This window comes from Hydra viridissima, unplaced genomic scaffold (assembly GCF_058129835.1).
Source record: "Hydra viridissima isolate aposymbiotic clone 2 unplaced genomic scaffold, HvirCarnegie_v1 scaffold_3, whole genome shotgun sequence".
NCBI lineage: Eukaryota > Metazoa > Cnidaria > Hydrozoa > Anthoathecata > Hydridae > Hydra > Hydra viridissima.
Genome location: NW_028324302.1, coordinates 7,090,286 through 7,114,810, shown reverse-complemented (window position 1 = coordinate 7,114,810; position 24,525 = coordinate 7,090,286). Strand labels below are relative to the sequence as shown.

Below are 24,525 nucleotides of genomic sequence, written 5' to 3'. Positions count from 1 at the left end.
CCGTGGAAATTCTCAGCTACAGCCACTATGTTTTCTGCACAACGTGCTGGACGTGATTTATTTGGTCGAGTATTATCTAATAATGTAAAACGAAAAATACTTTTCACAGAACGCTGATCTTTATAATACAATTTTAAAATTTGTAAACGTTGTTACAGTGTAAACCTATCCATGAAGAAGTTCAAACGAATACTGAATAACAATATGTATACAGTTTGAGAGTTCTTACGCGTGATCTGTTAAAATGTTCCAATTGAAAAAAAAAACTCTTGATTGATCACCCTTTATTTTTTCGATAAAATCACGTGACACAATGCGCCAGATACCACCTGATCGTACTTCATTTACAAATAACTGTTTAAGTAAAATTTTTTAAAGAATAACATAAACTTTTTTTTTTTTTTTTTTTTTTTAATAAATTTGAGCACATTAAATAAATAAAAATATTTAAGTATACATACAAATAGATGCAGTAATAAGTAAATATGGTGATAGTTCTTCTTATGGTATTAAACAATATTGCGCAATGCCAAACGATTTCCTTGGCGCAATTTGAAATTTTCACAAGAGAGCATCTATAAAAGCTACTCATATAGTTAAAAATTCTCTTTTTTAATTTTTGCACCTTCGCAAATTACAAAAACATGCTTAGCCAAAAATAAATGTTTTGCAAATAACCTAAAAACTTTTAAATATAAAGGTTTTTAAATGTTAAAAACAAATTCCCCGTGAAAAGCTGATTCTGAATGTATTATGGATATTTTTAATTAATTAATACTTATTTTTTAGTACCGTGTAAACCGGCCTTAAATCAGATAATTAAAAGTTAATTAATTTGAGAACCACTTTGAATTGGGTGTCTAAGTTTCTCCATGATAATTTTTTCTTAAACTATAAAAAATTTTAACAACATCAAAAAACCATGATTAAAATTATTTGAAAGACTTGGTGAATTGATATGTAATTAAATTTGTCTATTTTTAAAAAATTTTTTAAAAAAATTTACGGCAATATTTACAGACTCAGGGGAGCGTCCTTTTAATAGATGTTTACGTTTCTTGACCAAAATAATGTTGAACTATTTATCAAACCACTTTAAAATGTTTAAAAATTTGTGATTATACAGGAAGATTTGTGAACCTTTTTTTTTTTTTTTTTCTAATTTTAAGAAAATATTAGGTTTTTTTAAGAAATTTAACTTTTTATCTATTTAAAACTTTTTAGTTGATTATTAAAAAAAAAAAAGAAAAGAAAAGAAAAATGGATGGCAGAGGAAAAGTTGCTGTTATCGGCAGGTACGATTAAATTAGGTACATAATACATGATAAAGTACATGATAAGGTGCTTTTAAAAGAAAACAGGCACAAAGGGGTTTTTTTGTTTATAGCATTTTCAAAGCATCTTAACTAAAAGATTTAAGAAGTATTTTTTTTTCAAAAAAATAAGTTTTAATACGTCTTTTTATATGATATCAAAGCAAATGGTTTGATTACAATTTTTTGTAACTTAATAAGAAAAAAAAATTTTACGAAAAAAGGTTTCGGGTTTGGTTCTGTACACCTCTGCCAATTCTTAATATATTCAAGTACACAAAAAATTTATTTGATTTTAAATTTAATAACTAAGCATTAAATTAAATTCATTTTCTTTCATCAGTTAGTGACTTATAGTTGTGTGGGTAGAATCCCCAACCTTTTGAAACTGCCATTTTTATTTTGATTATTAAGCATTTTTATTAATGGATCCTGAAGTTCTGCTGTATATATTTTGCACAAGACTAATCCATTAACAGATAGTAACCCCAAAGACCAAAACTATCACCACTGCCTTGCAACCTTGTTGTTATAAATTGGTTGTTATACTCTTCAAATTTAAATATTTTTACTCAATTGTTTTTTTTATCAACCTATTTGTGGCATTTTTTGGTGTTGCTTTTAACAAATAAAAAGTTTATTCTAAAACTAAAGCAATATTCTGTTGTTTTTTTTAAAAAATTACTTAAAATTTTTCAAAAAAATTTTTCAAAAATTAATAATTTTATTTTTTATTGCTATTTAATTAAACAAAAATTATGATTTTAATATTTCTAAGTAAAATGATAATTATAATGTCTTAGAGATGATAGACTGAGTTCACATCTCAACGCTCTTCAGATTTTAATCTTTTTCCTAAGACCTGTTTTTTTTTACTGCTTAACATCCAAAGTTGCTTTAGTTGCTGAAATTATCTGTTTCTACTTTTCTACAGAGAAAGTAACTCTTTATATACCATTTTAACCTATCACTCAGGAGAAGTAGATTCAAAGATAAAAAGATGTTTCCTAATTTAAATGTTACTTGCTTTTTTGGAAAATATATTTTTCACTGCGATTGTTAAGGTTTTTATTATGCTCACAGTGGACATAACAATCTTGAACTAATGTGGTGTCAATAAAACCACATCAAAGCACTGCTGAGTAAAATGGTGTATCCACTACAACTCAATGTTTATCACAGTTTCAATAGTTGCTTATATAATACTACCTATCCATTTCATTTTAGTGGATTAATTGGTAGATCCTGGGCAGCAGTAAGTCTGTTTTCTTATTTTTTTAATAACAATTGGCAATTCACTTTTTTTTGAACCCCTTTAAAAAATAGGTAAGCCTTTTTTTTCATTTTAGTTAAGAAAAATATGCCATGCTAACTGCACTTAGTTACTTAGTGATTATGGTAATCAATACTAGTTTAGGGCAGTATTGGTTGCTAGCTAAAATACCAAAGCCTAATATATTTAAACCAAAGTGAAGTTATAACTGAGAATTTTCAGGGTCATTTGGTATGAAATCATCCAAGCTGTCACCCTCAAAGACAGATTTCCTTGATTTTTTATTACCAATAGAGACACAATACTTCCCAAAATTTGATCTCCTAACTGGTTCAAAAGTTGTGGTTGTTTGAAGACCAGATATATTTCTGAAAAATGTCACAAAATCTGTCATTAAGAATTTCTTATTTGACCTATAAAAAGAGTTTTGATGGCTAAAAAATAAAGAAAATTACTATCTGAGTATTTTCAAAGGTGAGGAATAATAAACAAACACCCAACATTTAAGCATTGTAACTTTTGAACCACAATGATTAAGACACTCAAATTTTGGGATTTCGGTTGTCTTAGTCTGTATATAGTTTGGTAAAAAAATGAAAGCGTTTCTAAGGGTGACATTTAAAATTTTTAAATGATTTCTTCATATAATAAAAAACTTTATTTAATTTTTAGATGTTTTGCAAAGCAGGATTTGAGGTGTGCATGTATGATAACAACTTGGGTCAACTGACATCTGCTGTTGAGGCAATAAAAGTATTGCTCAATGAATTTTATGAAAAAGGTTTAGTTGATAAAAACTTCACTTCAGTTGATAATGCAATGAGTTTGGTTTCTACAAGCACCACACTTCAGGAAGCTGTTAAAGGAGCCTTGTTTGTACAGGTGTATTTTTTTGTATAATTTCATTTTGCGTGTTTTCTTTTTTGTAATAATTGATAAAATTTACACTTAATCAGAAGTTTAAAAGTTTTAAATTTGATTTAAAATAATTGCACACAACTAATTTAAGTTTGTCACAAACAACTAATTAAGTTTTTCTGTTTTATTAAGGTAGTTTGAAATGGAAAAGTTAAGACCAATCATACAAATTCAATTTCAATGAAAAGTTTAATTTTTAGGAGTCTATTCCTGAGAATCTTGAATTGAAGAAAAGTTTGTTTAAAGAGCTGGACAACATTATTTCAGAAGAAACTATTTTGAGCAGTTCTTCCTCGTGTCTTTTTCCATCTTTGTTTACAAAAGAATTGGTTCATAAAGCACAATGTTTAGTTTCACATCCGGTAACAAAATATTTTTTTATTTAAACTTTTTATTTCTGAAAAATTTTTTTAAATAGTTTTAATTTAAAACTGATATGATTTAATGATAGCAGAAATGTTTAGTTTTTTTAAAAGTATTGAGTTTTAGGAAGCCAAATAATTTGTATTACTTACAGGTAAATCCACCGTATCTTGTACCATTAGTTGAAATTATTCCAGCACCATATACTCATCAGGTAACAATATTTTAGTTCTTAGGTTTCTTTTTATAAAAAATCAACAGTTTTCTTTGGATTTTGAATTTGTTAAAGTTTTGATATCCATCTTTTTAATGAATTTCTTTACATGCAAAAATCTTTAATGTTTAACCAAGTTGATCCATAGATAAATAAAAAATCTTCAATTAAAGGGATATAAGGTGTAAAACTTTGCATGAAGTTGTTTTTTTCTATATCTTAAGTATAAAATCTGCATAAATTGTTTGTTTCTGTTGGAAAAATATGAATAATGACTTTTTATTTAATTAAAAGTTTTGCCACAACTTCATGACATGACATTGAAAGCATTTTACTTTATCTTTTAAAGACAATTTTCTATAAACAATTTCATTTAAATTTGTTTTTAAAATTTTTTATTTATTGTTTTTCTACTTATTAGGTTAACAACAAAAAAACAAACTGAAATCATTTTTAGAACAAAGAAGTTGCCAAGAATTTATAGTGTGTCACAATTTCTGAATTTTTAGTTTAGCAACTTAAAACTGTTATGTTTTTAACTGTTTTTAGATAAAATTAAAATATATTTTTAAATTTTATAAAAAGAAATTAACAAGCAATTAAACTTTGAGGTTCATTCAGATTACACTATCTTAAAGTAGAATTTCAAAATTTTTCTAATAAATAATTTCAAAAGCTAAACGCTTTTGATGCTGTTGTCAACTGATCATTTAATTCATTTAATTTGTTTAAGTTATTAGTTTTTCCTGTTTTTAAGTCAATGATTGATGAAACAATAAAGATAATGAAAGCAATAGGACAACATCCTGTACTTGTAAAGAAAGAGGTGAATGGTTTCATTCTTAATCGCCTTCAATATGCTGTATTGATGGAAGCATGGCGTCTTGTTGAGGTATCTCTCACTTTTTATAAATGCATAATCTTATCAAAGTTGGTCCATTTATTTTTTTTAGAACTATTTAAATGTAAGTAGAATAGTGAACAATTAAAACTGAAATTTCAGCTGAAACCCAGAAATTTTGATTTAGCAAAACTGTAACTAAAACTGTAGCCAAAAATTATGGGAAACTGAAACCAAACAAGCTGAAACTTGAAAACCAAATTAATGCCAAAATAACATAAAATAATTATTTTACATATACAGTGTATCATATAATTCACCACAAAAACTAAACCTTTGTATCCTATAATTCACTACAAAAATATATATTTCTGGTAAACCAATCATATTTTGTCTTCTAAACTACTAAATTTTACATATCAGTGTATCATTGATTGGAGCCAGCCAATTGTGCAAAGCAGAAGGAATTCACTGCATGGTTTTTGGAAAACCACTTAGATAATCTAGACAAGTTTCTGTTGACAGATGAGACATATTTCCATCTAGATGGAGTTTTTTTACACCAAGATTGTCTTTAGAGTAATACAAATTCTTACAGCTGTACCAAAAAGTCGCTCAATTCACCATAGTTGTGCATGTGGATAGATTTTTCCAGCAAAACTGTTGTTCTACCAGTCTTCAAAGAAACCAGCTGTATTTAATGGTGACAGTTATGTATGTTACAGCACCATGTCTATACTTGAAAGCCCGTCAAAAATGTCCATCAACAATATACCAACAAGATGGTAATTCATTCCACATAAAGACAAATGTGCAACAATTTCTAACAGAGACCTTCACAAATGATTGTGTTGTTATCTGTTTTTTCTAGTGGTTCTTGGTTCGTTTAGTGGTTTGTTTTTTCCAGATTTATCTCCTTACAATTTCTGATACTGGGGCAATCTAAAACAGTTGGTGTATGTGGCAGGACCACCCTTAACACCTGAAAATCTAAAGGCTTCAATATCACAGGCTGCTCAGCAAATAACTACTGACAATATTTGACCAGTGCTTCTGTCTCCATTTTCAATATATGGTGCAAAAGGTACCACAAATGCTTCTAAAATATCTGCTATGTATCGTTGAGAAATCAGACATCCACCATCACCAATAAAAAGCTCAGTGCGAGCTGTTAAAGATATTCCACCCCATACCATCAATAAGCCACCTCTATATAAAGTGGTTTCTTAAATGTTACAAGTGAAATATCTTTCATTTAGTCTTCTGTACACTCTTGGAGGGTGATCAGAACTTACAAGGCAAAACCTTGATTCTTCTGTAAATAAGACCTGTCCCCAATCATGTATTTTCCAATTCATATGCCTCCTTGCAAAAGCCAGTCTGTTTCTTCTGTGGTCTACAGACAATCTGGTACCAGTAGCTGTTGTTAGTTTCTTACGCCCTGCAGTTTTTGGGATACAGACACATCATTACTGAAGTTAATGAACTTTTTGGTAGTGAATTGTCATGTATTGGGTTGGGGAATATATTCGTAGCGTTTTTATCAAAGACTTTTATTTAAAGGAAATCTTTACTTATAATAATAAATTAATCGATTATGTATTCGCCATCGCTGTTTACGACCTCCTCCCACCTCTCGACCAATTTGTCAATGCCTTTCCGCCAAAAATTGCCCGGTCTAGTATCAAAGAAGTTATTGACCCAGTTTTTAAGGTCCTCTTCATTATCAAAGGTAACGCCCCTCATATGGTTCGACAGAGATCGGAAAAGATGGTAATCTGTGGGTGCAAGATCCAAAGAATACAGCGGATGCTGAAGGACCTCCCATTCGAGCTCTTGGAGTGTGGCTTTGACGACTTGTGCAACATGGGGTCTGGCGTTGTTGTGAAGGAGTATGGTTTGGCTTTGTCGATGAGGTCTTTTCAGTTGAATAGCTTCATTTACGCGGCGTAGCTGGGCTATGTAGAGCTCCTTGGTGATCGTGACATTCCTATGGAGCATTTCCCAGCATTTCCCACACATATCATGATCTTCTTTGGATGAAGGTCATGCTTGACTCTGGGCTTTGGCGTATCTCCTGGTGCCACCCATTCCTTCCTTTGCTTCATATTAATGTGTAGACACCATTTCTCATCTTCCGTGACGATTCGATACAAAAAGCGCTGTTTATGACCACGTGTTGCTCGATGGCTGGCGAGATGTTGAGAAGCAATTTGAAGGCGATTTTCTTTGTTTACTTTGCTCAACTCGTGAGGTACCCAGGCTCCCAATTTTTCAGCAAATCCCATTGAATGAAGATGGTTGAGAATCGTTTTATGATCACAGTTCATTTTTTTGGCCAATTCACGACTTGTTTGGTGACTGTCCTCCTTTAAAAGTGCTTTGAGATGCTCTTCGTCGAAGTCAGAAGGTCTCCCGCTGCACTATGGGATAAAATAATAAAAATTTATCACAAAAATCAAAAATCACAATTTTTTAATTTTCAATTTAGATATGATTTTTTATTAACTAGTGATTATAGAAATTTGTAGCTAAACGAACTTTGAAAATATCTCTCACAGTATTGATATTGTAGGTTATCGAAATTGATATTTATTAATAAAAAAAAAAAAAAAAAAGAAAATTTCTGATATTTTCCTGCAAAGGATTTGCGCAAACAAGTAGAAGCTTTTCCTACAACACATATTTAGTAGTTACAAATGTTATTCTTAGCAATTGATTGCAACTAATCAGATCTATATTTCTCCACGTATAAAACATTTTAAGAAATATTTAGAGATACGGAATTTGGGGTTATTACCATATTTTTGTCTTTACAAGACCCGCATTCTCCATAGTATCAAAAAGTATCAATTATTTTGGTACCAAATGAAAGGTGAATACTCCGGGTTTCAAAAAGGTTAAGGTTATATACCCCTCAAAATCCCCGTTTGAGAGTTATTGAATTTCAAACAGAATGATGGAACTTCACAAAAACCTCAATTTGAGGGGGGTGTAAAATTTATAAGTCATTAAAGCCGATCAAAAAGAGATTATTGAATCAAATTTGAAGTTTGTCAATGAATACAAATAAAGTTTAAAATTAACAAAAATAATAACAAATTTGACCGATTGCCCTCATTTTTGGGGCTGGGGGGCTAACATTTTGGGGTTTTTGTTGTTCCCAGTCTCCAATCAATGCAACTTTTTGCGTAGCATCCTCATTCCTTATATGTATGAACATACTTAAATATGGAGTTTTCTTCATGTTTCAAAGTTGCTTAGCTCAAACATCAAAAAAAGTTGTCTACGACCTTGCTAATACATACATGTGATCAACTTTATAATTTCCATTAAATATTATTTCTGAAAGCTTACATGCACAAAATATTTATTTAAGTATAACTAGTTTTTAAATAAAATTATGTCATTATGCGTTTAGGGTAGAATTCTTGGTAATGTTTGCATATGAGTAAGCAGTAAATTATCTTGTGACATTTATTATCACTTAAATTCATCTAAACCGATTTTATTAAAGGATCATATAATTAATTTTTATTGCGCATTTCATAAAAGTAATTAATGATGACCGAAAATAGTGAAAATACAGCAGCAATCAGTTTGTTGAAATTTGAGTTTGGAAAATTGTTATTTAAAGAAAATTTTGAAATCAGTTTTTTAAAATGGATTACAAAGATTGAATCATTTTACAATAAAAAATTAACTGAAAGTGGAATTACTGCATTAAAAGAAGATTTGAATAATCTTAAAAGTAATTTCTCTTGAGATTGGAGATTAAGGAATTATGATTCTACAAATCTAATGCGCCATCATCCCACTTACTCTGAACAATTTGTGATCTCTCCTGAGTATTTTGTTCAACCATGCCAAACATCACCATTAAGAAAAAAAGGATGACCATCAAAATCATTAGAAGAATTGTGCGAAAGAAGGCAATATCAGGCGGCAACTCAAATAGCCGAAGATTCTGAAGACTGCATTTATGTTTTACTAAAAGCTGTTCAAACAGCATCACATAGAAAAAGATGTAAATTCCTGAAACAATTGATTAAGATAGTCATCGATAATATTGATAATGCAGAGGAGCTTCTTAGTAAAATCAGTACACAGAAACCAATTAAGATCTGTGCACCCTCTGTCTCTGGAATTTACTAAAGAAACAATGGAACATGTTAAGGTAACCTTCCAACAAATTGAAGAGGACATCAAAAACTTAGCTCCATATCAAACAGATACTGGAGAAGAGTTGCAAGTTAATATTTCATTGTTATTCTTTCTGACTTTAATTAATGGGAAAATTTTAAATTTTTTACTTGACAATAAATCTTCCCAAAGCTGCCCCATTTGTAAATCAACACCAAAGCATTTTAACAACTTGCTAAACTTTGATAATGATCAATTTAAGCCAAAAGGTGATTCGTCCCTTATTTATGGTTGCCAGCCTTTGCATGCTACCATCAACACTCTCAATTGCTTGCTTAATTTATCATACAGAAAAAAGTTAGAATTATGGCAAGTTAAAGGTGAGGAAAATAAAAAAGCTTTAGCTGAAGAGAAGGACAGAGTTCGACATAAAGTAGAGGACTTCTTTAAGATCAAAATTGATAGAACATGTCAAGGCGGACAGGGAAATACAACAACTGGTAATTTATGTTGGAGACTTTTCAGTAAACCTCATGATCTCGATAAAATTTTAGAACTAGATGATGAACTTGTATCAAATTTAAGCACCATTCTAGCTGCCCTTAATTGTCACGAACATTTGGACTTTAAAAAATTTGGGTCCTTCTGCCATGATACATATTCCTTATTTATTAGTAATTATAAATGGTTCAACATGCCTGCCTCTCTTCATAAAATTCTTTGTCATTCAAAAAACATTATTATGACACTACCATTATCACCTGGATTTTTTGGTGAAGAGGGAGCTGAATCTTGTAATAAGTACTATAGGCAGAATCGAAGATATCATTCTCGAAAGTGTTCTCGTAAAAGTAATTTGCTCGATGTATTTAATCGAGCATTAGATTCATTGGACCCTACAGTGTCTTCAGCAAAACTGGATGTGAGAATGAAAAGGATTAAACATCAGGTATCAGAAGCTGTCAAAAATTTCCTATTATTTAAAAATTATGAACAAGAAGCTGATTGGGAGACTACAACTGAGGAATCAAATTTCATGGATTTAAATGAATGTTCTCTTATTGACTATTTTGAAGACATAGACTTAGATATTTAGCAGTAAGTTTTGCATATTTATTAATTATTAAATAACTGCAATATCTACCTACCTATAATATCTTATAATATAGTTCTTTATGCTATTATTAAAAACCCAAACTTTTTTCATTTACTTTTTATTGAGAACTTTTCAAAAAATTGAAAATTGGATGGAGTTATGCACAAAGGAACCAACCCACAAAATCCTTTGTTAGGACAAAGAACAATCTTCAAATCTCTAATTTTGCAAATATTTTGATGAAAACCAATATGGGGTTTATGTAATGACATTTACAGGCATAAACAAACAAAATAATTATCACAAATATTTTTGTGCAAAATTTGTATACTTTTGTCCCATAGTGCGCTGCGATGTGTGTCGTCGACGTCAAAATTGCCATTTTTAAACTTTGCAAACCATTTTCGTGCAGTGGACTCACCTATGACACCATCTCCGTATACGTTGCAAATGTCCCGGGTTGCTTCAGCAGCCTTTTGGCCTCAATGAAAAGCAAAGAAAAGTAGGTGTCGAAAATGTTGTTTTTTACCTCCTGGACATTCCATTTTTAAGCCTTAAAAGTAACAAAAAATTAAATTATTCCAAAAGACGATTAGGACAGTTTTGTAGAGCAGAAAGAGCTCTTGAATGTATATTTACACTTTGTCAAGCAGAAACAAATCTTTGTAAAATAAAATAAAATATAAAAATGCTACGAATATATTCCCCAACCCAATACATCTTCTTGTAATGCTTCTCCTCTATCTGTTGTAACAGCTACAACAGGAGGTTTTTTCCAACCATTATTTTTGGATCAGTGTGATCTGTTGCAAATGTAGACTCAAAATTATCTTCAGAAAAAAATTGACTTATAGAGTGGCCAGTTACCATTGTTGGTAAATGCTGATATGATATTTTTCAATGAAAATGTTCCTAAATATGATGTGTTGATTAAAGGAGCAAGTTGTAAATGGTTATAGCTTTACCAGGATTCAATTGTTAAATAAAGTTTTCAATTTCTCTTTAAATTACCCATATAATCCTACATCATGGTGGGTATGTTACAAATACAATTCTGTTCTCTCTGCAAACAATGATTGCTTCAAGAGTAACATGGAATTTATGATTGTCTGGTAAATTAATATTAAATTATCTTTTGTACAGTTAATGTGATTTTGGACAGGCTTCAAAACTTCAATGAAGCAAACTCCATTTATCAAACCAGTAGGGTTTACTAATCCTAAGCTACTGTCTGGTGCACCATTTAAATATTCTTTTTTAAAAAGTTCTGATACATAGACCTGATTGGTTGCTTGTAAAAGACTTATATTTTCAGATTTGAGTAAACCAAGTGATGGATGACTTCTCATGAATCCTTTCATCCAGTTATATCTTGCTATTGTGTTATATATATATATATATATATATATATATATATATATATATATATATATATATATATAACACAATAGCAAGATATAACTGGATGAAAGGATTCATGAGAAGTCATCCATCACTTGGTTTACTCAAATCTGAAAATATAAGTCTTTTACAAGCAACCAATCAGGTCTATGTATCAGAACTTTTTAAAAAAGATATATATATATATATATATATATATATATATATATATATATATATATATATATCTTGTACAGAAAGTTTAAATGCACTTGTTTTTTTAATGTGTATGATTCTTTTAAGAAATAATAACCCGATAAATTGATGAGATGTGATCCGGATTTATGTTTATTGATACTAATGGTGTAATTTTATAGTGTTAGGGTATTGTATTTGCATCCTTATTCTAATTTTATTTTGCATAAAGACTGCGTCTACATATATATATATATATATATATATATATATATATATATATATATATATATATCTTGTACAGAAAGTTTAAATGCACTTGTTTTTTTAATGTGTATGATTCTTTTAAGAAATAATAACCCGATAAATTGATGAGATGTGATCCGGATTTATGTTTATTGATACTAATGGTGTAATTTTATAGTGTTAGGGTATTGTATTTGCATCCTTATTCTAATTTTATTTTGCATAAAGACTGCGTCTACAATTTGATTCAATCATCAGCAATTTTCAACTGATAAAACTTTGTCAAAAGGTCATATTTTCATGGGTAAAAGAGCTGTCTCATCGAAAGCTAAATGGGAAGTAATTGACATGCATAAAATGAAAATGAGCAATTGACAAATCAGCAGACACTTAAATATTTCTGAATTCAGCTTTTGTACAACAATAAAAAATTACTTATTAATTGGTAGTGTCAATGATAAACCTTGTATTGAGCATCCAAAAAACAGTCAGCTCACAATGAAAATATGCTTTACATGCTAAGCAGAAACAACCCAAAAGTAGGAATATCATCTTTGAGTGCAGAAATCAGTAGTTTGCTTGTAGACAAAACAGTCATATGACAATAAGTAAGTTACTACGCAAAAAAGAATTAAACTCACTTCATGCTGTAAGAATGCCTATGTTGACATTAACTGATTGCAAAAAATGAAAAAAATGGTGCAAAGAGCGTTTAAGTTATTTAGTGGAACAATGGAAAATGATTATCTTTAGTGATGAGTTGAATTTTTAAATTACTAACAGAAAAAACAAGAGATTTGTTTGTCACAAAAATACGGAAAAGTATTTGAAGCAACATACACAGAGCTGTATTCTAAAAGGTGGTGGCTCTGTTGGCATATGAGTATGCATATCAGATTCAGGCTTTGGCTGTCATTAAATAAACAAGGGAGGATTGAACCAGTGTGGGTATTGTGACATTTTGGAAAATTCACTTATCCCTTTCTGTGTTTTATTCCAGGCTGATCAAAACTGGTTATTTTAACAAGAGAATGCTCCATGTCATACAGTGCATTCAATCACCAATTATTTTGTTGAAAGTAGTATTTGCCAGCACAATCACCTGACTTCATGGCTGATGGGGAAGATTCCTGGGGCCCCGTGTGTGTACAAATGATTTTTTAAAGTAATTTTTAAAAGATTTAAATAGTTTTGACTTTTAAAAGATTTAATTAACTTTTATTTTTAATTTTCAATGACCAGAGCATGCTTCTTTTGGTCCTGGGTATATAATTGATCATAATGAGGGCCCCTTAAGAAAGCTTCCCCAGGGCCCGAAATTTCTCTCGGCTGCTATGCCTGACTTAAACCCAATTGAAAATTTATGGAACTGGATGGATTATCAACTAACAAGAAAGCAAATAACTTGTCACGAAATGCTTAAAAAAGAACTGACAAAATTATGGTTTGAAATACCAATCAAGATGATTGAAAATTTTATTGAATCAGTGCCAAGGCATATTTCTCTTTGTACCAGTCCAAATTTACCATAGCTTACAAAAAAAGTGCATTTAAACTTTCTGTATAAGGTGTATATAGATTTATAAAATTCCATTGCAAAATTTTTTTTTGTTTCATTATTTAAAGCTTACTAAAGGTTACTTAAAAAAATCTTTTTTAGAATCTTTATTTCAACAATTTTATCATAAAAAAACTAGACCAATACCATTAAAAATTTGCACTCATGTTAACATTCTGAACACACTGTAGTTTGTTTTATATCCATTTTATTGGGTTGTACTAATTTCTTTTAGTAATTCATAATATTTAAAACAATCAATGAAAGTGAAAAAAATGATATTTAGAAACTTAAAAGGATAACAAAATGTCTAAATGATTAATTTTTTCTTCAATTGTTATTTTGAACATTATATCCCCATAATATCAGATAAGATTTCCTTTTATGGAAATAAAAAGCATGAACTTGAAAAGGGCTAATACATTATGCCAAGCACTCTTTTAGTCAATTCATATACCACATAGCTAACGCTTACAGCAGGAGCAACTTGAAATTAGGAAAAATATCGTGATACAACCCAGACTCTGTTTTCTCTAACAATTAATCTAACCATATCCATTGTACCTTTTTCACAATGGCCTTCAAAATTCGGGTTGCTAGCTAAAAATAAAATTACTGTTATCACCTTATTTATCTCTTCAAATTTCAAGGAACATTTTTTTAATATGATAAAAATGGTTTCCCTTTTTACTTTTTTTTTTTTTTTTTTTTAAATTTTAGTTTTAAACTTAAACTTGAACTAATTAAAACATTTTAATAAAACATTTTAATAAAACATTTTAATAAACACTCAAAAAAGTAGCATATTTACCATACACAGTAAAATGTGAAAAAAATCAGCAGCAGCAAATTAAATAAAAGGTAAATTTACAGGAAACAAGTGCTTAAAACTGAAGTATATTTTCTGTGGAAGAAGTGATTATAAACAATATTTATTATCTGCATTCAAAAGTTGAAATTGATTTAAAATGGCGGAGTATCTGCCTATATACGAATGCTCCCCTCTCTCTCCCCAACTAAGAGTACTTTAAATTGTTTAAATTTAGTGTTTTAAATATTTATTTAAAAAAGTAAATATATTTTTAGATGATAAAAAATAGGAAAAATTACAAAAAAATATTTTTTCTTTTTTCTGTTTGCAAACCTGAAATTGAAACTTTCTTTGTTTTTATGATTTCATTAAGGATGGTATTTGCTCACCTGAAGATGTTGATACAGTGATGACACAGGGGCTTGGTTTGAGATACTCATTAATTGGTCCATTTGAAACAATACATCTAAATGCTCCTAATGGTGACTAGAATTTTTTTGTTTTTTAAAGTTGTAATATAATAAAGTTATGTTTTTGTTGTTGCTTCAAATGAGGAATATTGCTAAAGACTGTAATTCATTTACAGTTCTAAAAAAGCTATAATGAAAATATACAACAAAATACATTCAAGGGTTAACTCAGTTGCTAGTTTTATAAAGCAGGTATAATTGTATGCCCTCAATACACTTAGCCTTGACTCAATTTCATATAAATTTCTTTTAACTGGACATATTAAGAATGAGGAAGGCTGTATGAACTTCTGCATTTAAAAAGAAAAGGCTAGAATGCTTAAGAGCAGCACAATCTATGTTCCTTTGCAGTGGATTCCAGTGATAACTTTGGCAAAGAAAAACAGACCCCGTACAAAGTTATACAAATTGACACAGGGAACATTAAAACTTTTAAAACCTTAACAAGTTTTATGGGTAAAAATTTTAGTAAAGTTAAAGACAATTAGCAAGTCAATTAGAGGAGGTATTAACGTATTGAAGGTTGAGAGAGCTTTCCTCTTATATAGCTGTTGCTAGGTTTAAATATAATTTTATAATTAGAAAAATTTTATTTTGCATTATAACCTTCTGTTTGGTTGCTCCTTGAATGATCATTAAATCAGAGCAAATATTTTTTCATAAATACTTAAGTGCAAAGGTCACATATTTTGTTATTAATGAATTTTATTTAATAAAATTGTTCTTTAAAAAAAGATTTTTTTTGGTCAGTTAAATTTTTGTGTATAGCAAATCCATAATACATTCCTAGTTTATCATTCTCAACATCGTTTTCACATTATGATAAACAAAATGAACACTAATAAATAAAGTCTTGATAATAATCATTTTGAATATATTTATACATAACAATTGAGTTGGTGAGAATCAGAATGGTGTAGTCAAAAAAAAAAAGAGCTTATTGAAGTCAATGGTTGACATTATGATTAATGTATGACATTATGACACAATGGTTACATTATTTATTTACTTTTTTTTGACTTACACCATTCTGATTCTCACCAGCTCACTTAGTCTGATCACTCCGGGCTATCTATTTATCAACCTATCTACACAGTTTTTTTTGTTACCATTCTGTACCAGTGAACTTCATTCAAAAATTAAACTAACAACTCAGTTGTTGAGTCAAGTATCAAAGACAGCAGATTGGGAAGTACATGATAATTGTCTTCAAAACATAATCTAGATAATACAATAACTAAACCTCTAAAAACAGGTCCATTACTTACACAAAAATCTTAAACACCAATATGTTTCTTTATATATATATATATATATATATATATATATATATATATATATATATATATATATATATATATATATATATATATATATATATATTTTGATTTGTATTTCTTGGCTGATGATTGCCGTTAGGCATGAAACTTTAAGTACCATACTTAGTAGTTGTTTCTTCGTTTTAATATATATATATATATATATATATATATATATATATATATATATATATATATATATATATATATATATATATATATATATATAGATAGATAGATAGATAGATAGATAGATAGATAGATAGATAGATAGATAGATAGATAGATAGATAGATAGATAGATAGATAGATAGATAGATAGATAGATAGAGTTAGAGCATTTAACATATACAGTACTGTGAATAAGTTTTAGCCCACTTATTAAAACTCATGTTTTTTTTTTACAGATTTTGAATAATAGCTTCCGATTATTTTTTTATATAAGATAATGTCTAACTTCAAACAATACTAAACACTATTTTAACAAACAAAAGCAATATTTATCAAAATTTTACATAGATTTTTGTATTTAGATATCTAATGTGTTTATTTTTATTGTATGCTGATCTGAACCCAATTTGTATCAGCTCGTTTGTTTTTAGTTTGCTCTTGCATTTTTGTTTATTTATTGCTGTGAAGGCTTCATATTAGATGATAGTACAGTTAACAAAGATATTTCATAGATATTGTGTGTTTAACATTATTTTTTGTTTTTCTAAGAGCAAAACTTCTAATTTACGTTTTGTTTTGTTTTTTTTCTTTTGTATTATTATTTTTATTGTTATTTGAGTAATAAAATGGGTAAAATTCCACTACTGGAACGTAAAAAAATTATCGTGCTTCATGAAGAAGGTTACTCTCAACGACAAATTGTCCGAAAAACAAAATATTCAAGGACAGCCATTAGAGAAATTATAAAAAAATTTAAAAACACGGGATCTCTTGAGGATAAAATTCGAAGTGGAAGACCTCCAAAGCTTACAAAACATGACATAAAGTATTTTTAAAATGTGTCTCTGCGAAATCGGAAAAAAACCTCCAGTGAACTAGCCCAAGACATTCAGGCTGCGACTGGGACAAATGTTTCCTCATCTTGCATTCGACGACATTTGCTAAAAGCTGGGTTAAGAGGGTGTGTTGCAGTTCAAAAACCTTTACTACGTCGTGGCAATAAAGAAAAAAGACTAAAATATGTAAAACAGCATAATAATTGGACGCAAGAAATGTTAAACCGTGTTCTATACACAGATGAATCAAAATTTGAATTGTTCGGTAGCAGAAGACGACAGTATGTAAGAAGAAGGGTAGGAGAGGCAAATCGCCCTGATTGTCTACATCCAACAATCAAGCATGGGGGAGGTTCTGTTTTAGTTTGGAGTTGTATTTCATCATCTGGAGTAGGTGATTTAATCAGAATTGATGGCAAACTGACAGGAGAACAGTATAAAGAAATTTTAAGACATCATGCAATACCAACTAGAATGAGATTAATTGGAAATAATTTCATTCTACAGCAAGACAATGATCCCAAATATTGTTCCCGAGTGGCCAAAAAATATTTACAGAACATGTGTGAGGAGGGAGTTCTCGAAGTAATGAACTGGCCTCCTTAAAGTCCAGATTTGAACATTATTGAACATGTTTGGGATTATTTGGATAAAAAAAAAGGCTGAATATAACCCCAAAAATGTCGAAGAATGTTTTCGAATATTAAAAAGAGAGTGGGACAATATTCCACAAAATTTCATTACAAATTTATATGAATCAATTTCCAGGAGATTCGCTTCTGTGATCAACGCAAAAGGCGGACATACGAAGTATTAATTGTTCTTTCTTTTTGTATCATATTTTATCAAATTATTTCTAGATATTTTTGTTTATAATATATGTGTCTATTAACCTGATTTTTTTTTACTTTATAAGTCCTTCATATTTTTACGATAAAATCAAAAATAATTATAAACTTATGGTGGGCTAAAACTTATTCACAGTACTGTATATTAAATGTCCTTTTAACTTTAAAAAACAACATTTTGTCAGCTTTTGAAGGGTTTTTTTCTTTCACTACAGGTTGCTTTACAAGCAAATAAGGCAGCAGCAAGATTGATATCACATTTTTCTTCTAAAGGCTAAAATAATGTCTATTGATAAAGAATAAAGTTTAAGTATAATAAAAATTAGATTACGATATAATAAAATATTTTGAACTTCGATTTACTTATCGTAGTTATAGTTTTGGCAATTGGGTTTTCATTTCTTTTGTTCTGAAAAAAAATTATATTTAGTTTAAAAATTTAAAATATTACCAAATGAAAGTTTGAACAAAATATGAACATAGCATATTGTGAATTCAACGCTGAATGGAAAGAGGGGGTGTGCTCTTTCCATAATGTCTGAAAGTGAGTGTATACTCTCCGTAACAGAAAAGCAGTTTGCTTGGTGGTTTAGCGTTTTAGTTATAAAAAAAGTGTATTCTGGAAAGATATTTCAACAGTAATCATGCCTATTTGCCAATTTAAAATATGCAATAGTGTCTGTTTATTGTTAAGAAGTATGGAATCAAGTCAGCTATTTTACTAAGATACACGAGCAAGTATATTTTCAAAAATAGAGCAAATTGAACAAAAATCGTATGAAGTGGCTCTTTTAGCAAAGAAAAAGAAACAATTTATAGACGGAGAGGAGATTATGAAGCCAGTTAATAGAACAGCTGCCAAAATGTTAGGAGACAATAATACTGCACCAAAATTAAAAAAAATTCCACTAACAATTTTTGTTAGGGCCACGAACAAAATTTTTATTAAATTTTTAAAGATTATTAAAGAAATGCTGGGATTTGCGTCGATAAAAAGTACGGTCGTATTTTTTTGACTTGCAGCCGGATTTGACTATCAACCGGGTTTCAGTCGATAAATGAGCTGGAAGATATGTTGGATGTTTGTCTTTGCTAGTGAAACGATCTATGAATGTGATTCATGTTACGGATGTAGTGATGAATAAAATTTGGACTAAATCATTTTTAGGTGAGAAGTAGGGTTATTTCAGAATTTGAAAAAAAAAACAAAAAAAAAACCTGTCGGTGTCCACTCAAATTGCAGTTAAATCTGGTTCATTCTCAAATTGCCATTCTAAAATTAAACCAAAATTTAAATATTGCGAAATTCTTTGAATCTCATTTGAGATTAATATATATTATATGATATATTATATGATATATTATACTACTGTGATCAAAAAGTAAGGTGAATTTTTAATTTAAACTTCCCGCCTTATTCGAATCGTCCAATCTTTTTTATTTTTAAGTTGGTAGGAATGTCATTAACATTTGCGCCAAATTACATGTCAAACTCATAATTATTTTTTTTTGTTTACGCTTGTTTCTGAAGTACCAAAAGTGCATTCGGCGATTTTCACGATGTCTAATTTTGTTGAGCAAAGAAGTGCTATTAAATTTTGTTTGCGGATGATATTTCTGCTGCTGAAACGTATCGAATGTTGCAAAAGGCCTTCGGTGAAGAGACTATGTCTCAAAAAAATGTTTACAAGTGGTACAAAGACTTCAAAGAAGGCCGAGAACGTGTTGATGACTTGGAACGCTCCGGACGACCATCGACTTCGATTGATGATCGCCACATCAACAAAATCAAAGAATTGGTGCTTGCAAATCGTCGGTTAACCATTCGAGACCTTGTTGACATGGTTGGAATATCATTTGGGTCGGTGCAAGCGATTTTGAAGGATCATTTGGGCCTCAGAAGACTCAAATCACGTTTGGTGCCGAAATTTCTCAATTTCTTTGAAAAAGAGCGTCGCGTTAAAACGTGTGAAGCAATGCTTTCTGACTATCAAGACGTATACAAACAAATTATTACTGGCGATGAGACTTGGGTCTACGCATACGACCCTGAAACAACCGACCAATCGAGTGAATACCGTGAAAAAGGCGAGCCGAGACCGAAGCAACCACATCAAAGTCGCTCAAAAATCAAGGTCATTTTGACTGTTTTCTTTGATTATTGTGGTGTCGTGCACTACGAATTCCTTCCAACCGGCCAAACTGTCAACAAGGAATATTATTTAAGCGTTATGCGACGTTTGCGTGAAGCTATTCGCAAAAAGAGACCGGAATTATGGGCCAATAACTCTTGGATTTTGCACCACGATAATGCGCCTTCGCACACAGCACTGGTTCTTCGTGAGTTTTTTGCCAAAAACTCTACCCATGTTGCTCCACAACCACCGTATTTGCCCGACTTAGCACCGTGTGACTTCTGGCTGTTCCCAAAGCTCAAGAGACCACTCCGGGGAAATCGTTTTGAGTCCATTGAAGAGATCCAACGTGAATAGGCACGCGCATTGAAGGCTATCCCTACCGAGGAATTTTCGGCATGCTTCGAAGACTGGAAAAAACGTTGGCAAAAGTGCATTGGGGCCGGGGGGATTATTTTGAGGGGGACGATACAGATTTGGAAGAATAAATAAAGATTTTTCATTTTATAAAAAAATTCACCTTACTTTTTGATCACAGTAGTATAAAATATTATAATTCTTATTTGAATCTTGTTCGGCCATATCAAGGTTCGTTTTTTAATCGAAACAAAGAAAGTTGAAGAGTTTTAAGAATTAAAGTTTGCTTTAAGTTTTGCATTTAGGTTTTAACCAAGTATGGTGAAATAAATATAATTGAAAACGCCATACCAAAACGATTTCATGATAATCCAAGTATGAATGATTAAAAACCCGTAATTCGATTTATGATTCGTATATGGCAATAGTTAAAATATTTTAATTTACAGCTGCAACTTATCATCCTTCACGTATTTGTTCCTTTTTCACAATTTTTTTATTTTTCAGGTGTGAAAGATTATTGCGAACGGTATGGAGCGAATATAGAATCTATTTGCAGAGAACAAGAAAGTACTAGATCTTGGTCTGGTCCTACTATGGAAGCAATTCATCAAGCGATGTGTGAAAAAATTCCTCTAGATTCATTAAATAAAAAACGCGCGCTACGTGATCAACGATTAAGTGCACTAGCTGTTCATCGTAAGTACACAGATCCTCAATGAAGTCATCAGAAATATTTGCATTAAGAATTTTTGTATTTATTCTTAGATATCTTATAAATTATTCTTAGATATAATTTATTCAAATGTTGTTGCTGGCTCTTTTTTAGATAACCGATGAAAAATTGAAAACCTTAAAATATTCCTTAGTTTTTCGAAAATATAACCGTCAAACCCAACGAGTCATGAAGATACGTTTATAAATCATAGGCTAAACGAATCATGATTATTTAAAATCTTAGCAATAATAACAGGCTATTTGGGCTCATGCAAAAGTTTCTGGTTAATCTAATCAATCTATTCCTACTTCCGTTTCCCCTTCCCCTCCCCCCCCCCCCACGTCCCCCCAATTGTAAAGGTCATGTTAGTATTACTGCAACTTAAAATAATCTTTATTAAAGTTAAAGATCTAATTTCCGGTTCTCTCTTCATCCTGTTCGTACTTTGTCTATCAACATTTTTGGAAAATTTGATTAAGAAAAAACGTATTTAGCTAATCTGGTCCCGGAATTATAATTTAGGACAATAGTTTACTTGCAACCAGACGTCTTTGGCCTTTGCTTAGTTGTTATGGTGTAGTTAATCGTATTGGAGCACCTCTTTGACTTCAATCTCAGAATCTCGATGAGATCTAGAACTGAAGTCGGTTTCTTCATCTCTCCTTTTTATATTAACACAGACTTACTGTCATTTTTCATCAGTCAAAAAAATTATCACGAATGAAAACCAAACTACTTTCTGCTCGAAAGATGGTTCTTAAAATATTCTAAAAGAACAATCCTTTGATTTTGCAAAAAGTTTTTTTTTTTTTTTTTTTTTTTTCTCGTTTTAAATGTTAAAGCGATGACTAACAAAACAATTCGAGAAAAATTTTATTAACTTTCTCTTTGATATTGATACGTTGCCAAGGAGAAGATTAATTAACAAATTTCTGAACTCTGATCAATTTGATGATCAGGGTTGTCAATAGCACTTTTCAAAATAACTACTAACTCAATTTAAAATTAACTTTCTCATAAAATTTCTCTTAAATAGCTTCATTATTCACAAAAGTAACCATAGTAGCTATTAACATAAAAACAGCCTAAATAAAAAGAATGAGGATCTTATGCATTGTTTTGGTTATTGTTAAAAGAAAAAAAAGTAAACGCGTCATGCTTTTGTGTTAGCTAATCTTTTGGAAACCTAGGTAATTAGTGTAACACGGTAACTACGTGAAATATTTTAATGAACTCTTTCGTCGAATATTTCAAAACGTTATTTTTTACTTTTAAAGTTTCATATATTTTTCTTTTTTATGACAGTTTTTTAAATTGAGTTGGTCGTTTATTTTCTGCCTTCAATCAAATTAATCTAAGATTAATTTTGATAGTCTGCAGATAACAACTTTATGATGGCATTTGATAACCCTCGTTGATTGGCCAATATACCATGAAAAAGAGAATTAAAAGATTATAAAGTAATGGTTTCAAAACATTTTCGATTTAACTTAATGTATAAGTCAATTAATAGAACGCAACTGCGTATTGACTTCGTGTATCCTCGCTTTAAATAAGTGAAAGTTGAGATCAGAGGAAAATCAGCTCATCAAATTGTTCTCAAACATGAAACTGCTGAAGAAAATTAATTTTTTTTCTAAAGGTATGAGACTTGAAATCATTTTTTCGTTTGATTTACGTGGTTTACGAAGTTTTAAAAAAAAATTTTTCGAAATTCATTTTTTTGTTTAGGTCGTCATTACCGTCCTAATTCATTCAATGATAAAAAATCATGGGAAATGAATGAAAAAGATTTAGGCAAAAAACTTGCTATGATTCATTCAGAACAGATAGTAACCGATGTTGAAGCAGAAAATATACAAGTTGGAAACATGGAACCGAGACAAGTTATACTTAAGCTTGAAAAAGCCCGCAGTGGTCCAACGCTTTATTCAAGATTTATAAATAATAGCTCACTAGAAGATCTAAAAGATGAAAGCAACAACAATTCAGCTTTAATTTCTAAGCAACACGAAAGCGAAGAGTTGTATGCTATAGTCACAAAAAAGAATCAAACTCAAGAAAAAGCTAGGCGAGCAAATAGTTATTCACCAGAAACCAACCAAGGAATAAGTACATTATTTTCAAGCTCGCCATTGAATTCCGACATGAGGTGTACAACTATCATGGTTCCTAAAAACTATCCTTCTATAGGTACATAGGCTATTTATGTTCAACTTTTAAAAATCTAGCATTGACGAACTATTATTAGATCATGAAATTAAATTCGAGAAACATTCTTCTTTTAGGTATCAGCATATCAGGCGGAAAGTGCATAGATCAGAATCGCTATATTAGAATAGTAGCTTTGCATCCTGGTGGTGCGGCTGATGAAACTAACTTAGAGGTAAGAAAGATTATTAAATAAAAAGTTTCTATATGTTAATAGTAAGAAAGTCTATGTAAGTAAATATGTAAAATAAATATTCTTCGTTTTAAGTTATATAAATGAGTTTCAATTTAGGTTGGTCAAGTTATCATATCAGTAGATGGTACGAGCTTGCTTGACGTCACACATGAAGAAGCAGTGGATTTAATAAGGTCCTCGTATTTAAGAAACGATTCATCAAGTATGGAGCTATCAGTTGCTTCTTTTTAATAAACATGTGCTTGCTCTCTATACTGTTCGAGGGATTCTTAACTGTTTTCCTCGTATAAAACAATACAGCGAGAATATAAATATTGTAAATAGTTGTAAATAGTTAATAAAATTACATTTTATAGTTTTACATAATAAAAGGAATTTTTACGCTTGATGGTTTTAATATAACTACATTAATACAACCAATAAAGTTTTTATGATATTTATTTTGCTGCATGTTTTAAGCAAACTAAAATAAATAGTTGCCGTAGATACTGACATCAGATTATAGTATTACTCTATACTATTATTAGTTGTATACAGACAACATCATAGAGCATTAGCAGCATCAGTGAGCATATGTACCCATGTTCCCTCAAGCAATTGGTGGATTGGTGTTGAGTAAAACGTTTAGATTTCTTTTTTACTGATTCTTTTTATCATTTTTTTTCAAATTTTGGTTTAAAACTGTTTTTCTAAAACTTTTAATCAGATTAAAATTATTTAAAGATTAAAAAAATTCCATCAAAAAAAAAAACTATAAAACTATAAAAATTATGATAAACTACGATAATTAAAATAGTTGTAAAAAATTTTCAACTTCAAGTGAAATTTGAAAACCAGGCAAAGAACATCGACGTTTGACACCTGGCAAAGCACGTCGGACTTCAATTTTAATAAGGGGTTCAAAGGTTTAGCA

At 30.1% G+C, this 24,525-nt stretch overlaps 2 protein-coding genes across 2 annotated transcripts; both read left to right on the top strand.

Annotated features, from left to right (window-relative positions):
* Positions 1-1,201: 1,201 nt before the first annotated feature.
* LOC145202561 (lambda-crystallin-like) lies at positions 1,202-21,297 on the top strand. Its single transcript, XM_090082478.1, has 8 exons — positions 1,202-1,295; positions 2,541-2,568; positions 3,259-3,468; positions 3,705-3,866; positions 4,022-4,081; positions 4,839-4,973; positions 14,725-14,833; positions 20,995-21,297. The coding sequence occupies exons 1-8, from the start codon at positions 1,261-1,263 to the stop codon at positions 21,207-21,209; spliced, it is 954 nt and encodes a 317-aa protein (XP_089938604.1). The 5' UTR covers positions 1,202-1,260; the 3' UTR covers positions 21,210-21,297.
* A 1,246-nt stretch (positions 21,298-22,543) lies between these two features.
* LOC145202562 (uncharacterized) lies at positions 22,544-24,363 on the top strand. The gene is made up of 4 exons (XM_080075542.2): positions 22,544-22,847; positions 22,937-23,398; positions 23,494-23,591; positions 23,709-24,363. Exons 1-4 carry the CDS (start codon positions 22,811-22,813, stop codon positions 23,841-23,843), a joined length of 732 nt encoding a protein of 243 aa, XP_079931668.2. The 5' UTR covers positions 22,544-22,810; the 3' UTR covers positions 23,844-24,363.
* The last annotated feature ends 162 nt before the right edge of the window (positions 24,364-24,525 follow it).